The sequence below is a fragment of the Caretta caretta genome, chromosome 2, assembly GCF_965140235.1.
Source record: "Caretta caretta isolate rCarCar2 chromosome 2, rCarCar1.hap1, whole genome shotgun sequence".
NCBI classification, from domain to species: domain Eukaryota; kingdom Metazoa; phylum Chordata; order Testudines; family Cheloniidae; genus Caretta; species Caretta caretta.
Window position 1 is genome coordinate 217,327,634 of NC_134207.1, and position 16,296 is coordinate 217,343,929.

General features: G+C 43.2%; 1 protein-coding gene across 2 annotated transcripts in view; it reads left to right on the plus strand.

Annotated features, from left to right (window-relative positions):
• Window positions 1-16,296, plus strand: part of VWDE (von Willebrand factor D and EGF domains) — a 73,023-nt gene that overhangs the window by 35,451 nt on the left and 21,276 nt on the right. For both annotated transcript variants that reach the window (XM_048837198.2, XM_075125836.1), the window contains exons 11-16: window positions 286-494; window positions 5,631-6,616; window positions 7,614-7,750; window positions 12,979-13,134; window positions 13,290-13,394; window positions 14,990-15,104. In XM_048837198.2, coding sequence (XP_048693155.2) covers window positions 286-494; window positions 5,631-6,616; window positions 7,614-7,750; window positions 12,979-13,134; window positions 13,290-13,394; window positions 14,990-15,104 — 1,708 coding nt within the window. The remainder of the gene's footprint in view (window positions 1-285; window positions 495-5,630; window positions 6,617-7,613; window positions 7,751-12,978; window positions 13,135-13,289; window positions 13,395-14,989; window positions 15,105-16,296) is intronic.

Here is a 16,296-nt window from a genome sequence, read left to right on the forward strand (position 1 = left end):
TTGGTCCTCCATTTTATCCCTGCTAACAACCATGAAGTCCTACAGGACTACAATGTATAATATATCTGACAGTCATGAAGGTTATGTGGCCATGAAATTACCACACTGGCTTGTAGGGTTTGACTGTGAGATGCAATATAAAAATAGTTCTGGAAAGGTTAGTCAGATGAGGAGTTTAACTGCTATATACCTGGCACTTCCCTATTTGTTTCCCCTGTTGTCTGATATTTTATACCTAATAATTAGTTGTTTCTATTTGTTGTGGTAATATCAATCCCTTTTTAGATCTCATTTTCTTCTGGAGCTTTCATTCGTGCTGATGTGAGTGAATGGGGAATGAGTCTGACACTCCGGGCGCCCAGTTCAGATTATAAGAACACTTTAGGACTTTGCGGCTCATTTGATGGAGACGCAGAGAATGACTACCACACTGTGAATGGGATCGAAATCCCAAAGAATTCTAATGCTCATCTTACTTTTATTAATGAGTGGAGGTAAGAAAAACCATTTACTTCAATCAAATATCAATCCCCTGCAGAAATTTCTTAATTTTCAATTCAGCTTTTCCCCTACATACTCTGAAAACTTGTCTTATTACAAAATCTTCCCAGCATTATTGGTTGATATTTAATCACGGAAAGAAACTATAGAAATTTAATTATTTTATGGCACTAATTATTGATGTGACAAATTAATGCTTGAGGATTAATTGCCATTTAGGGGCATGGCTACACTTGCAGATGTAGAGCACTTTGAGTTAAACCCACTTTCAGAGAGCACAATAGGGAAAGTGCTACAGTCTGTCCATACTGACAGCTGCAAGTGCACTGGCGTGGCCACATTTGCGGCACTTGCAGCGGCATTGGGAGCGGTGCATTATGGGCAGCTATCCCACAGAGCACCTCTTCCCATTCTGGCGCTGTGGCTTGTGGGAAGGGGGTTGGAGGGCCGGGGCATTCTGGGTCCTGTCCCAACGCCCCGTGATGCATCAGTTTGCATCCCAGCAATCCCTGTGCTTCCATCCACATTTGGCGCCATCTTTCAATGTTTTTTGTCCTGCGCGCTCTGTCTTCCCTTTTGGTCTGCGGGAATGGAGCCCAAACTGCTGAGAAGTATGCTGACGAGTCTCGCCAGCACGTCACGTTTGGTTATGATCCAAAGTGACATTGAGGACTCCGACGATGATATCAACTCGAGTAACGCATATGACACGAGTTTGCTTGTGGCATTCACGGACATGCTCACCACCGTGGAACGCCGCTTTTGGGCTCGGGAAACAAGTACTGAGTGGTCACATCGTCAAACAAGTCTGGGATGACGAGCAGTGGCTGCAGAACTTTTGGATGAGAAAAGCCACTTCCATGGGACTGTGTGAGGAGCTCGCCCGCACCCTGCAGCGCAAGGACACAAGATTGAGAGTTGCCCTGATGGTGGAGAAGCGAGTGGCTATGCAATCTGGAAGCTGGCAACTCCAGACAGCAACTGATCAGTTGCTAAGCAGTTTGGATTGGGAAAGTCAACCGTTGGAATCGTGTTGATGTGAGTTTGCAGGGCCGTTAATCGCATCCTGCTCAGAAGAACCATGACTCTGGGTAACGTGCATGACATTGTGGATGGCTTTGCAGAAATGGGTTTCCCTAACTGCTGAGGGGCGATAGATGGCACGCATATTCCAATTCTGGCACCAGCCCACCTACCTTCTGAGTACGTTAATCTGAAGGGGTATTTCTCTATGGTTCTCCAGGTGCTTGTGGATCACTGTGGGCATTTCATTGACATTAACGCAGGCCATTTCATTGACATTAATGCAGGCTGGTCTGGAAAGGTGCATGACGCATTCATCTTTCAGAACACTGGCCTGTTCAGGAAGCTGCAAGCTGGGACTTTTTTCCCAGACCAGAAGATCACCATAGGGGAAGTCAAAATGCCCGTTGTGATCCTTGGAGACCCACCGTACCCTTTAATGCCATGGCTCATGAAACCCTACACAGGGAGCCTTGACAGCAGCAAGGAGCGGTTCAACAACAGGTTGAGCCAGTGTAGAATGACTGTGGAGTGTGCTTTTGGCCGTTTAAAGAGCCGCTGGGGCTCTCTGTATGGGAAACTGGACCTGGCCGATGACAGCATCCCTGCGTTTATATCCGCGTGCTGTACCCTCCATAACATTTATGAAGGGAAGGGTGAACAAGTCACTCAGGCATGGAACTCAGAGGTTCAACACCTGAAGGCTGAATTTGAACAGCCAGAAAGCAGGGCTATTAGACAGGCCCAGCGCGGGGCTGCAAGGGTTAGGGAGCAATTTGAGGCTGAAAGCCACCAGTAATGTCTGGTGACTTGCACGGGAGTGAAGTGCAATGGTTCCAATGTTAGTAGGAATCTGTGTTTGCTACACTGATTTGCAATGCCTGTTTCTTTCCTGGGCTAAGGTATCTTTTACTTTATGCAACAATAAAGAATGTTTTCAAAGCCAAAAAATCCATTTATTGAAAAGAAAATTGATTTATTGAAAAGAAACACAACTGCTTGGGAAACAGAAAGGGCAATGGGGTGGGTTGGGGAACTGTACAATCACAGATTTGCGTATGTCCTGTTATCATACTCAGCCTTCCTGACTGGAGTTCAGTGCAATGAGTGCTGCAGTTCAGGATGGGTTTACTGCATGGTGATAGGGGTTGAGTGCAGTGGGTAAGAGTCATAGTTTTCAGGGCTGGGTGGTGAAGCTACAGATGTTGGAGGCAGCTGGTGGCGGTAAGAACCTGGATGTTGGGGAAAGTGGGTTGGAGGTGACATGGGGGGCACAAGGGAAAGAGTTTTGGGACAAGGGCTGCAGGGGTGGGCGGGCGCGGTAGTGCTCCACCTGCATGGCTACGAGCGCCTGGATAGAGTCCGCTTGGCGCTCCATTATGCTTATCAGCCGATCCGTGCTTTGCTGCCGGAGCACCGCGCTTTTGTGCCGGCGCTCCTCATTCTACTGGCGGATCCTCCTTTCACTGTCCTGCCACTCCTGCACTTTTTGATTTTCATTACTTGAATGCTGCATTACTTCATGCAACATGTCTTCCTTGCTTCTACATGGCCTCTTTCTGATTTTTTGGAGTCTTTCGGCCGGTAATAACACGGACGGCTGAGATCTCAAGGTTGCATCTGTAAAGGCAAAATGCAACACTTAACAGAGGCAGCATTGTTCACGCCAGACAGAGCAATGATTGCCCCATACTTAAGGACAAGCACAGTCTACACAATAGCATAATTTGTCCATCCCAAAGCGAGCGCACATAACCCACGGGAGCCCCAAAATGGTGAGTAAGCACAGGGTCAAGTGTGACTGATTGTTTCACGTCTGTACTGTCCTCTGGGTTTCTGTGCCTTGGGGAGAGTCAACAGTAGCAGGTGTAGTAAGGGGAGGCTCTGAAACATAAATTCTTGTATCAGAGGCCCAGTCTGAGGCCTGAAGCCTGAACCAAAGTAAAGCCTGAACCAAAGTACTCCAAGGCAGTGTTAAGCAAAGCTGGGCTGTGAGCCAGAGGCAGGTCCCACTCACAGAAGTTGGCAAGAAAAGGTTGTTAGAAGCATGTGCACACACACACATAACTGTGTGAGAGGAACTTGTGCCAAGACAGCATCAGAACACTCCACAGATACAACAAGGAACAGGCAGGTGCATCTTAAAGACAGGGTCAAAAGGACAACATGATGGATAGATTCGTTTGAACTAGGGGGCAGTGGAGTGTCCTGCGACTGACTGAGCTGTGTCCATTGCCAGGGAGCACAAATTCATAGTATGCCCTGTAGAGTCTATAGGGAACTATTACTGTGCTTCGTTTGACAATAAACCTGGCCGACGTTCCTTCGTACCTTACTAGAGTCTGTGATTTTGGGAGGTTCTCTTGGGGTCTGCTGTGTTAGCTATCTGCGCAGAGCTGGGACAGCACACAGAGGGAACACTCATGCAGCCAACTGTTATCATCATCGAACAAGAGCAGAGTACCACACCGGTAGCTACCGACAACAGCAGGGCCCGCTATACTGAACACTGTCCCCACATTTTAAACAGGAGTTCATCCTGGAAGATATCTCACTGCTGAGGGTGACCTGGGAAGCAAGGGAGGGTCTTCTACTGCAATGCGGCTTCCTCCCTGGCCCATATGCAGCTTGCCTGTGTGTGCAGCAAGGGTCCCCTCACCCCTCACGGCACAGTGGCGCGGACAAGTTAGCCTTACTGGAACAAGGACCACAGTGGCTCTCCCGAGAAACCAGTGCAAGCGCATTGCCCAAGTTCTGGATTAGACCTTTGCAAAGATCACTGAGGCCAATTACCGCGATGTGAGAGAGCACATCAATGCCGTATTCCGCATCTAGGCATGCATGCAGCCCTAACCCTCCTCACCCCAAGAGCCTGCACAGAATAACTTCCTTCCCAAAATAAAAACCGTTTACCAGGAACCTCCTCTGGTGTTTGTCCTTCCCCAAGCACCAGCTGCCACGACTGGCTACCTTCCTCCTGGTTTGAGAACAGCTCCTGGCTGCATGCATCTAGGGATTCCCAGGTGTCTTCTTCTGCCTCAGCACCCTCACTCCAGCTTTGCTTCTCCTCCTCCTCCTGCCTTGTTGCACTGGGCTCTGAAGTGTCCATGGTGGTCCTTGGAATGGAGGTGGGGTCGCCCCCAAGTATCAGATCCAGCTCTTTGTAGAAACAGCAGGTCGCGGGGGCAGCACTGGAGCAGTGGTTTGCCTCGCGGGTTTTGCGGTAGGCGTTCCGCAGCTCCTTCATGTTAATCCTGCACTGCAGTGCATCCCGGTCATGGCCCCTTTCCATCATGTCCCTTGATATCTGCCCGAAGGTATCGTAATTCCTACGGCTGGAGCGCAGCTGGGACTGGACAGCTTCCTCCCCCAAACACTGATGAGGTCCTGCACCTCGCCATTGCTCCATACCGGGGATTGCCTGGCGCGTGGAGGTATGGTCACCTGGAAAGATTTGCTGAGAGCATTCCACGCCTGGCTGAGCAAACAGGAAGGGGATTTTCAAAATTCCCAGAGAATTTAAAGGGTGGGTCTGACAGTTGGTCACCTGAGGGCAGGGCAGTAGAGTTCAAAGTGATACCAGAGTGGTTAGAACAGGCATTGTGGGACACTTCTGGAGGCTGATCAAAGCGCACTAACAGACCAGGGCCTCCACACTGGTGCCGCGGCGCTCCAGCAGGGGCGCACCAAAAGTTATTCCACTTGCCGAGGGGGAGTACCAGGAGCGCTCTAGCTGCGGAGTCAGAGTGCTCTACCTGTTTTGCCAGTGTGAACAGGTAGTGAGCTAGCGCCTGGGGTTCCTTTAATGTGCTCTAACTCGCAAGTGTAGCCAAGCCCTTAAAAGGCTATTAAACAATATAACCAGGTGTACCACACAAACCAACGCATTTATTCATGCATTTTAATCATATTATCAAAATTTATTCTCATGGTTTTGTAATTTAATTAGGTCACTCAAAATTTTGAAAGGCTATATGGTGATATTCAGTATCTACTATAATCTAGGGTCCAGTGGTGTAAACAACACTGTGGACTTCTAAAATAAAACAATTCAGCGACATAACAATTTGCAGTATATTCATGTTTCTTTTCCCCTTCTTTTATAGAATTTCACCAGGAGACAGTTTGTTTGACAAAACACCAAGTTCTTTAAGTTCATCCAAGAAAACACCCTTCTGTAGTTGCACAGTTGATGATCCTGGATTATATGAATCGGTGAATAAATTGGATTCTGTTTCTCAAAGAGAATTTGCTTCATCTTGCAAAGAAAGTGAAAATGTTAAGTTTCTTTCTTTGATACCAGGACTGGATGTCACTGCTGAGTATTTTAGCTCTGTTGAGCTTATCAGGCGCTTAAGCAGACGTTCATCTTCACGTGAAAAGGATTCTTCTGCTCTTCTGTCCGGAGAAGACCAATCTGTTAATCAAACCAAACATCACACACAAACCCTACCACATACAGCTACAAATTCAAGGGAAGACACTGGAACAGAAAAACAAGGCTTATTGAGCTTGAGTAGAAGAAATAAACAGAAGTATGACAGCCATCTCCACAAAAGACAGCCTGTCAGAAATAGATGGAAGCGCCAGCATTATTATGAATATTTTTCTGTATTTCCATTCCAAAGTCTCAGCCAAACGGACCTGGAAGGGTTTAGCTATTTTTTTCCAGAGGACCATACCCCTGACACACACCAAGAATTTTTCCCTTCTTGGCCCACACCTTCTGGCCTCACTGAGTCCAACGCCTTGGCATTATGCAAGCAGACAATAGCTAACTCTAGCATAGGCAGATCTTGCACTGCTCTTCTTGGCAGGCGGATAGAGGATACAGTAGATATGTGTTTTAAAGATCTATTGCTGAAGGATGATCTCAGCTGGTCAGAAGCAGGCATGGCCCTTTTAGAGAATGAATGTGAAAAGAGGGTTTTGGAAGAAATAAATTACAACACACAAGGATTTCAGGGGTCAATTGAAGACCTTCTCTTAGCATTAAAATGCCCCAATCTCTGCAGTGGTAATGGACAGTGTGTAGAATGGGGCTGTGCCTGTTTTCAAGGCTTTAGCTCATATGACTGCAGTGTGTTGTCTGGTAAGTAGAACAATACAGGAAGCTTTACTTATACAATGTTCTTGGGTTTTGTGCCAGACCAGCTCATTTTATTGCTTTTCTCCCCTGCTTTTGCACACTGACAATCATTCCCTACAGTGAGCCTACTCATTATCCCACAACTTCATTTCAATAACAGCTATATGTGTTATCTGTTCTGCCTCCTGGTTTCCCAAGGGCAAGCCACAGACTCAGTTTCTGGCATGTCAGAATTAAAATATTGACAACTCTCACTGAATATACAATCTAGACTACTAGCTGAGGAGAGTAGCATATTTCACACACTGTCTTCTGTCAAGGAGAGCTGTCACACATATCCATTCCCTATTTTTAACTTCTTTAAGAGCCCTGATCATTAAGTGGCAGTAGAATACTTTTTTATTTTGGAGGAGCTGCTTCCCTGACAGCAAACTATTTTAGGAGAGTATCTACATCAAAAAGAAAACAGTTAGGTTTGGGCTGTGGACTCCTTTCCCCCATCCATTTCCATTTCTACCATTTCTGATGTTAGGGCCTGATTCTCAGTTACACTTTATACTGCCAGAGGAGTGTAAAGGTATGTTACTATAAATGAGAAGCAGACCTGACACATGCCCAGCCACTTCTTGGCAGCATGAACATTTCCTCCCCTATCAAAAGTAGAGCTGAATAGGAAATATAAAACGTTCCAGTTAATTTCTTTCTTTGGTTGGATCTCTAATTTAGATCTACAAGATGTTGTACCATATTTGTATATCTCTTTCCCATATCTGCTGTATGACAGATTTCTGTCATTCTAAAATTGTATCTGAATTCTCATTTAAACATTTTAACCAGACAAAATGAAATGCTGAAGACAGACCAGGCAGGGCAATATTGTTTACTCTTTCTTCTAAGATATGTATATTATAGACAGAGAGATGTGTTATGCTTTACATAGCTTAAATGTGTGTTAATCAGTTAATTTGTTGACTTTCACTTACTGATCTTTACTTCAAAGGTCAGGTTCCAGAAATTACAGAGCTGGAGAATGATGGATTGTGTGATGTTCGACAGTATGACTGTACATCTGTGAGAGCTTTTGGCCAAGGTTTCAGGGAGTCACCCAGTCTGAAATGTGAAATTATCAAACTACAGGTTTGTCATTTACACAGTAATAATATATTTGAACTTTTCAGAGCACTGGGATTAATTTCTAATTGCCTGGGCAGAATAGAGGGCATTTATATTAATGCACACAGGGTCCAATCATGCAATGGAAGCTGAGAGCAAATATACTCAGCACTTTACAGTAGGCACTCAACTCCTTGTAAGACTGCCATCTCCTCAATGGCAAGAGAAATAGAAAACATAATAGGAATTTTTACAGTTGAGAGAGAGAGATATATGAGGAAACAGCAGCCAATTATCAGAAAAGCATGCTGAGAAATATATCTGTACAAGGGTAGCCCTATGTTGGGGAGTTTCAGTAGTGAGCAGGTGGTTGAAAAGAAAAGTCCTTACAGAGAAGGATAGAGTCCCGTTATTTGGAGGGCAAGGCAGCTGGCTGAAGGACACCTCTAATTTCTCCAGGTTGGAGCCTGATGCTTGAAACGGCATTTTGAAATAAAATGTTTCTATTATAAAAATGGAGGTGCAATTTTTGCCACACTCTTGGGTAAAATACAGCAGCTGTTTAATAATAGTTTAGGACAGGAAATTAAGAATGTTTGTTATACCAATAAAATAAAAACCAGCGGGATCTTATTAAAGGGGAAAAGGCAAAATACCACATTTATTGTGACTACAGAAAGAATCATAGTAAGCAGTTAGTTATAGCTATAACATTCCATTCAATCTCATATTTATTCACACATTCATTCACACACACACACACACACAGGTTCTGCAAGGTTGTTATCATAGTTACCAGCCTTAGAGTTGCTCATGTCAAGCCACTGGCCAGGTGGCCTGGACATGAGGAGGGAGCAGGGCCTTGTCAGATGCTCATCTGATGCTCCTGGAAGTTGGTTTGCAGACTCAGACCCCCAAAGTTCTTACTTTCTAGAGTCCATTTTTATAGGAATTTCTTCCTATGCCAGTCTATGGGAATTGCTTCATCATGCTGTTGCTGAATCAGTCAGCAGATAGCACATTCCTGATGGCTCCATGCTGCTAGATGTTATCTTGTTTTTTGGTTCTCCCATTCTTGAGGCTGTTGGGTGGATTCTAGTCTGCCCTCCAGGGGTCCTCTGGTGATTTCCACTTGACGCCTTCTTCAGCCAATGGACACTGGATTCTTAGGCTGGCACCTCCCTGATCATTCAGTTATTATCCACACCAAGCATCCATCCACATACATCCTCTGTCTCTATTTTAATCACAATTGTTAATACAACAAAAGGGCGGGGAGTCTCTGGGTGCTGTTTCTGTTGTTACAGAGTATTGCTTTGAGTCTCTCTCTGTGTGAATTGCTTTGAGAACAGACTCTGTCTTAGAATGTACTAACTCAATTAGCAGCTTGCAAGTTTCACACATAGAGGGAGAGAAACAGTACCAAAAACCAAGAGACCTCTTAATTAGTAATACCCTGGAATTTAAACTATGGGGAATCAAACTCATTTGTGATTTTAATACAGAACTTCCTTAATATGATCCAACATACTGTAACACATGTTAATGAAATTACAAGAGGAATTTAGGTAGACAGAATGCTCGAATTGCCCAGGACACCTGATTAACTCATAAATATTGGAAAGCCTGAAGTCGTCATGTTGCAATAAAGAGTTGGCCTCTTGATCTTGGACTAGAGACTGAGAAAGCTCCAAAGTAAAATTGCTTTTCACTTATGTGGGATTTTGTTTGGAGTGTATTCAGTGGGAAACTTTCCTTTTTGAGACAAGAAACTTTTACTCAACTAGTTCCTACAGATGCTATGATTATTTTGACAGATTATAGAATGCAGGCAATAGCTATTTCTTGAGCACAACATGGATCCACTTATCTACATGTTGGTTCAAAATGAGAAAGTCAGCAGCAAATTTACACTCCATTAGGTTAAAAGCCCTTCAGATCAAGCCCCCAGTGAGGCAATTATTGAGAGTTCGCTTATCACAGTTTGATATGTCTCACTCTCACCTCATGGCAAGGTTTTCCGTTATAACACTCTCTGTGGAAGCACATTTGGTTCCCAGCTACAAAATCTTTATCATAAATCACTTTTATTGACACTTCTAGCACTGACTTGAGCTAAGTTAGAAAATGAGCCCCACTGCTAATATTTGTACAGGATCAGGCTTGATGGGGAATCTGAGGTATTGTCCTGAGAATACCAAGTATTGGAATTTTTTTTACTTTCGGGGCTATCTGCCCTGTATAATTACAGTGGTATAAATTAGGAGTTACCCTGTTGTCAGAGTTGCAACAGTGTAAAAATTGGTCCATTGGAACCAGCCCCTCTGTGCTTTGGGACAGACCTACTTGCTCCTACGTCACCTAGAGGAATCATTTTAGCAGGCATCTCATTAATGAAGAAATATTTAGCTAAACCTGGAAAAAATTCTTGTTCTTCACTTTCTCACTTCTGGTTAAAGGCCAAATCCATCCTTATTCCCCAAGAGGGTCAATCCTGATAGAGAGAAGGAAGGAAGTGTGTTTGGTGCATGGTGGAAATAAAGATGACTCTGGGGAGCTTGCATAGGAGTATTCCACACTCCCAGGAGCAGCTAGGCACTGCTCTGTAGGGCAGCAATCTGTGCCATAGCAGGAGATTTTGGGGGCCATGACAAGTGAGTCTATGATTACACAGATACATTGGGGAAATTTACTCAGGTTTGGTAGGGGGCGAGACAGTTTAGCCCACAGAAGCAAAATACAGAGTAAGATTCAGTCTAATTTGCATGAAATTGTACATGCACGTAGACCTGGGAACATACTTTGTCTCAATACCCCTGACATCTTGCTTTGTAATTTAAAAAAAAATTAACATGTTTCTGTAGCAAATTCATACCTCTGAATTCCCAGGATTGGTAACAAAAAGACTCCTGTGGAAAATGTCTGCTTCAGATTTCAAAGGTTATCAGGGTAAATGCTGTCAAAATTGTACTTTTATTACTATTTCTATTAGCTTTTTTTCCTTCAGTGTAATTATAGATTAATCATTCTTGCCACATTCCTTTTAAAAAAGGAAGTCAAGAAAGAAAGACAGAATATCTTTATATCAGAACCAAAATAATTCATATATGGGGAAAAAAACAATTAGCAAAATAACAGTCCAATTATATTGGAAAAAGGTTAACTGTTTAAAAAGTCAAGTTAAATTTGACCCATGATGAGATTTCCATCTTTACAGCAAAAGAGATTTTGTGTGAGGTTATTTTTGTGTGTGTCAGACCAACAAATATTTAATATTTTTGTAAAAACAAATTAATTCGGATACATTGTGAACCATCTCTTTCAGTGTGTCTAACTATTTTGTATTAAACTATGTGATGGGTTCATCTGATCATACAACTAATGCATCTAGTTATTGTCAAGCTGTCCTATAGTGACTCAAGAGTGTGAGTACCAGTCTCAGGGGAGACAGTTAGAAAGCCTGGCACAAAACCCAAATTTGTTGTGAGATGTACACTTAGATTTCACCAACAAATTATGAAGTGCAAACTCCTCAGGCACTATAATAACCTTAACATGGAGTCACAGACAGTCCCCTTGGGTAATCCTCTGTCTTGCCACCTCGGTAAGCTTAACTTTGTGACAGATGGTCTCTTATACCACGGATCACAGCAATATTCAGGTTACTCCGAGTCCCAAAGGACCAATCAGTTACCTCAGGTAAGACGGTGCTTGTAGCCAGTCCTGTAATAAACTATCTAAAGATTTATTATATGGGAAAAGGAACTGCGAGAGTTATTTTCAAGTTTAAAGTAGGTAAACATACATATACAAATGAGTTACAATCTTAAGTTTCCAAAGTAATGGTAGCTTCTAGAATAAGCAAGGTCTATATGTCCTTTAGGGCTAACCCTAAAGCACTGGGGATCTTTTGCATATGCCTAGTAATCCTTGCCTCCCAGAGTCCAAGCAACGTAAAGATACAGTTCCTTTTGTTAGGGGTTTTTATTCCCTTCCTCCTGCTGCTCTGAGGGGAAAACTCAGCTGATGGAAGGAATCCACTTGCAAGCCTCATCTTTATGGAGGTGGAGAGAGTAAACAACAAAGTCTTCTTTCCTCTTTAATGTTCCACTCTAGTCCATCTGATGTTGATGGGCCTTCCTTGTCGGCCAGAATGTAACACTTTCTGTTGGAAATCAGCATTTTACACTAGTTAATGTCTCACTCTCCTGTCTGGTGATTTACACAGTTACAGAGTCTTACAATGCAAATACTCAAATAATATCTTATAATATGCGATACAGATATTATAAGTGAAATTAATGCATGCAGCAGCTTACAAGCATTCTATAAAGTCTAAACCTTCTTATAATTCTAATACCTCTTTTAGCAATACCAACACACAGGTGAGCCAGACAGGTTCCAGCTGTGTATTTGTCATTCAGTGGAGACATGGGGACCATGGCATGAGCTGGCACTTGATCTGCGAGCATCACAGTTATGAGTACAATTCTGTATTACTCACTCACAAAACCCTCCCACTGATGTCAAGAACTGTTTTGTCTGACTAAGGACTTCAAGACAAGGCCCTATAGCATTATCATCTCTGTTCCATTATATTGGACTCTAAGGCCAGATCCTTGACTATGGCCAAGGACCGCACACTGTTACTCAGCATAGGGATGTACAAAGGTAGCTTTAAACAGCATTTGTGGCTCCTCGAGCCAAGGACAACTATAAAGTGGGTTGGCCCCGTGGTGAAGTTTAGAAGAGCTTAATGGCTGGCAGCCAATAACCCAGAGGGGTTGATATAATAACTAGGACTCAGGGAAGACCCAATCCCATTCCCTTCACCCCAGCCTTGCCCACATACTGGGAACTGGGAGGAGGGGCGGTTTAGGCACTGCTTTCCCACCTCTACACTACTAAAGAAGCTCGGCGCCACAAGCTTGCATGATCCTGGCCAGCTGCTCCAGCTTTAGATCCATTATCTTCTGGACATGTGGTACCAAATGGCCTCACTGCAGGGATGAATCTGGGCCTTCAGTTCCAAATTAGCACTTTTAATTAGACACAGAAGACCTAAGCTAAGACCTAAATTCATCAATAAATAATCATACTTAGCACTTCCATAGCACTTCACCTTTCCAAAGTGTGACTAACCCTAGAAAAGACAGATGTATTTTAATAATGTTCTGTACATGTTCTCTGTTATAAACATGTTTTCAGAATGCATTGATATGAAAAAACAGGCATTCTATCCTTTAATTTAGTACAGTGACAGTAAATGGATCCTGGGAGAACCTGTGTTTATGCCATCTGCCTTCCAAAACACAAGAACGGTCGATTGCCAACTGCCGACTGATGGTCAGCAATCTGATGTCATGGATCAGGTTGATGACAAACCTATTGCAAGGTGGCAAATCAAGGTACCCACAGTCCTTTCAAATAGCAATTTTGAGATACAATTATTATTATTAAAATACAAATTGGTATTTATATGTTGCCATTTGTGAAATAGTACTAGAATCTTTGCTGGATATATTGGTATAATTTATTGCATTATTATTGTAAAATCTTACAGATTTCTAATGATGGATTCATTTATAGCAATCCTAAAACAATAACATTATTTGATGGAGCTTGTCAAACATGTGAACCACAGGCAACTGGGTTATGTACATTAAAGGTATGTGCTTCATTATTATTTATGCTTATTTTGAATATTTGCATCTTAGTTTGAGCTAGGAAACAAATATAAAGGCCAACTGAGTTCTTGGAAGATGTGTAATACATGTGTTCACACCATAGACTATTATTTGTTAAATACTGCTTGCCTCACTCAGACAGAGTCAGATTCAGATACCCTTATTCATTTGCGCATCCGATGAAGTGAGCTGTAGCTCACAAAAGCTTATGCTCAAATAAATTGGTTAGTCTCTAAGGTGCCACAAGTACTCCTTTCCTTATTCATGGTGAATAATGAATCATACTTTATTCCACAAATAGTTAATTCAACTATTTGTGAAGTAAGGGACCACATACTATGAATAAAAACGGGTATCAGAATCTGTCCTACAAAAGCACGATTGAAGTTAAAGTAAGTCTGTTCTTGTGAGCAAATTGGCCCTAAAATAGCTTCATCCATCGTGTCCCTTCAGATAGTACTCATGAAACCAATTAGATACATAAACTGCTGTAGACCCATGCATGGAGCTCCCACTGATGCCCATGGAATTATGCACATAGGTGAGGAGCCAGATGATGATAGCGCCATCCATAGGCAGGCAGGAAAGGGAGGGACAAAGAGCTTCTTTCTACTTGTGCAGCCTACACATGGGCCTTTCACAACTGAGCACAGAAACTGCTCTGTTGGTGCACCCACAAGAGTGGAGGAAGTAAGGCCATGCACCTCCCTCACTCCAGACCAGCAGCCACCGGAGAAGTCTTGCAATGAGGGGAGCAAGCTGAGCAATCCTGCTTTGCACCAAGCCAGTGAGGACTACTGTCCATCTGTGCCCCTGAGCTTGCTCTGAGAGGATGTCGCTATGCACCACCAGGCCCTTCTAAGACAAGTAGATAAATACAATATTCTAGCTCTAAAGGTGTTCCTGGCATTCATGGTCAACTGCAGAAAAGAGTGAAATTGAATGAAGCACAGGTTTATCTGCTGCAGGCCTCCACCATCCAGGCTATGGGGCTTGGATGGGGGCATTCAGATAATCAATAAAGTGAATTTATTAAAATTCAGTTTTTCCTTCTGTGACATCACCTTAGTATTTCCCACTTCAGCAAAATAGTACATTAGCTTGTGACATCACAAAGACCAGGGACCAAATTTATCCCTGGTGCAACTGTTCATTTCACTGACATTACACCAGGGATAAATTTGATCCTAGAAGTCTTAAGGCTGTGCATGCAATGGACAATGTCAGTGTTGTCATAGAATGATGCATTTTGAGATATCTTCAAAGAATCAGGAAGTTATCAGGGGAAAGTGCAAGAAGTGTATACAATATTATAAATCAGATGTCCAGGTTGTAACAGTGGGGATTTTTCATGCACAAAATTTACAAGCGCAGATTTAGATATTGGGATGAGGCAGCTTTGAAAATGTTGCCCTCAAATTCATTCCCAAACAAAAATGAATACTTTATTCAATTAAATTGTTAAGTTAGAGTAGATTTTCTTTCTCTGACATTTTACAGTACATAAAGATTTATTGTTTGAGAACCAAGAGAAAATCGTAAACATTTAATCAATTACATTGATATTTCTGTTAAGGAGAAAACATGCAACATAGATGGCCTCTGTTATGGGGAAGGAGATACAAATCCTACCAGCCCATGCTTACTCTGCAGACCTGACATCTCAAAGTTAACTTGGTCAGTTACTGAAAGTAAGTTCAAATTTGTCCTGGAGCCTCTCACAGGAATTAGGCTGATACCTAATGAAGTGGTGGTGTTTCAAAATTGTGTTGATACAAGCAAAATATTGATTATGACTTCTGTTAAACGGTGCATGTGAAATGGGCGCTGACTACGACCCTGATTCAAAGCCCATTGAAGTCAGGGGAAAGATTCTATTGACTTCAGTGGGCTTTGAATCAGGCTCTTAGTGCACAAACTTGCACATGTGAGCACATGACCAGATTGGTACCCGTGCACAACTCTGGTGACCTGATACATTTGCAGTAAGTGGAGGCGAGTGCCTATTTTCACACACAGGACTTAATGAAAATCAGTCCATTATTCAATAATATATTCTCACCATTCTCTGTGCATTTTGTTCTGCATAGTATGATCTTGGGGACAGCAACCTGTTAAAGGTTTGACACACTTCACCTACTGTACCATGTACACTAACAATATAGAAATCGACTTAATGATTACACGTTGAAAGAATAGTCACTGGTTGTTTTCAGATACAATTAAAAGAAAAAATAAGTAGGAGAAAACTAACTTCATAGGGTCTTAATATACATTTATACAAACTGAGTCCCACAGTGCTGCTGAAGAGGGCTAGGAGCTCATGAAGATGCGGTGCCCTTATCCACTCACTGAACTGCTGTAGACCGTATCTCCTTTCTCTCTCTCTCTCTCTCTCTCTCCCTCCCACCCCATCATGTGCATGGAGCATGACAGCTACTGCAGCCCTGGGGCTTTAGTAATCCCCTTAGAGCTGCTTGTGAGGGAGGGGGAGGAGAAGAGGAACCAGATTAAATGAGGAGCCCAGTGACAGTATACCAGAAATTAGCTGGTGAATAGGTGGGGAGTTGGAGCTAAGCCCTCTCTGTCTTCTGATAGTCTCAGTGAGAAATTCCTTGGTACCAACGGACCCATTCCTGACAACAGGTGTCTCCGTTTATGTGCAGTGATCTAGTTCAGACTCCTCACTTTCACTGACTCCTTTGCTGCCACTCAGCCATTGAGAACCTGCCTCTCCCACTGGAAAGTCAAGGTTGGCACTAGATTCCTGATGTCACTCTCCCACTTCTTAGTGTGTGCACAACATGCCTCAGCTGGCACATGACCAGGATTCATCACCAAATTTGGTCCGCTAGTTGGTTCATTAGCTTCCCCAGCCCGGGC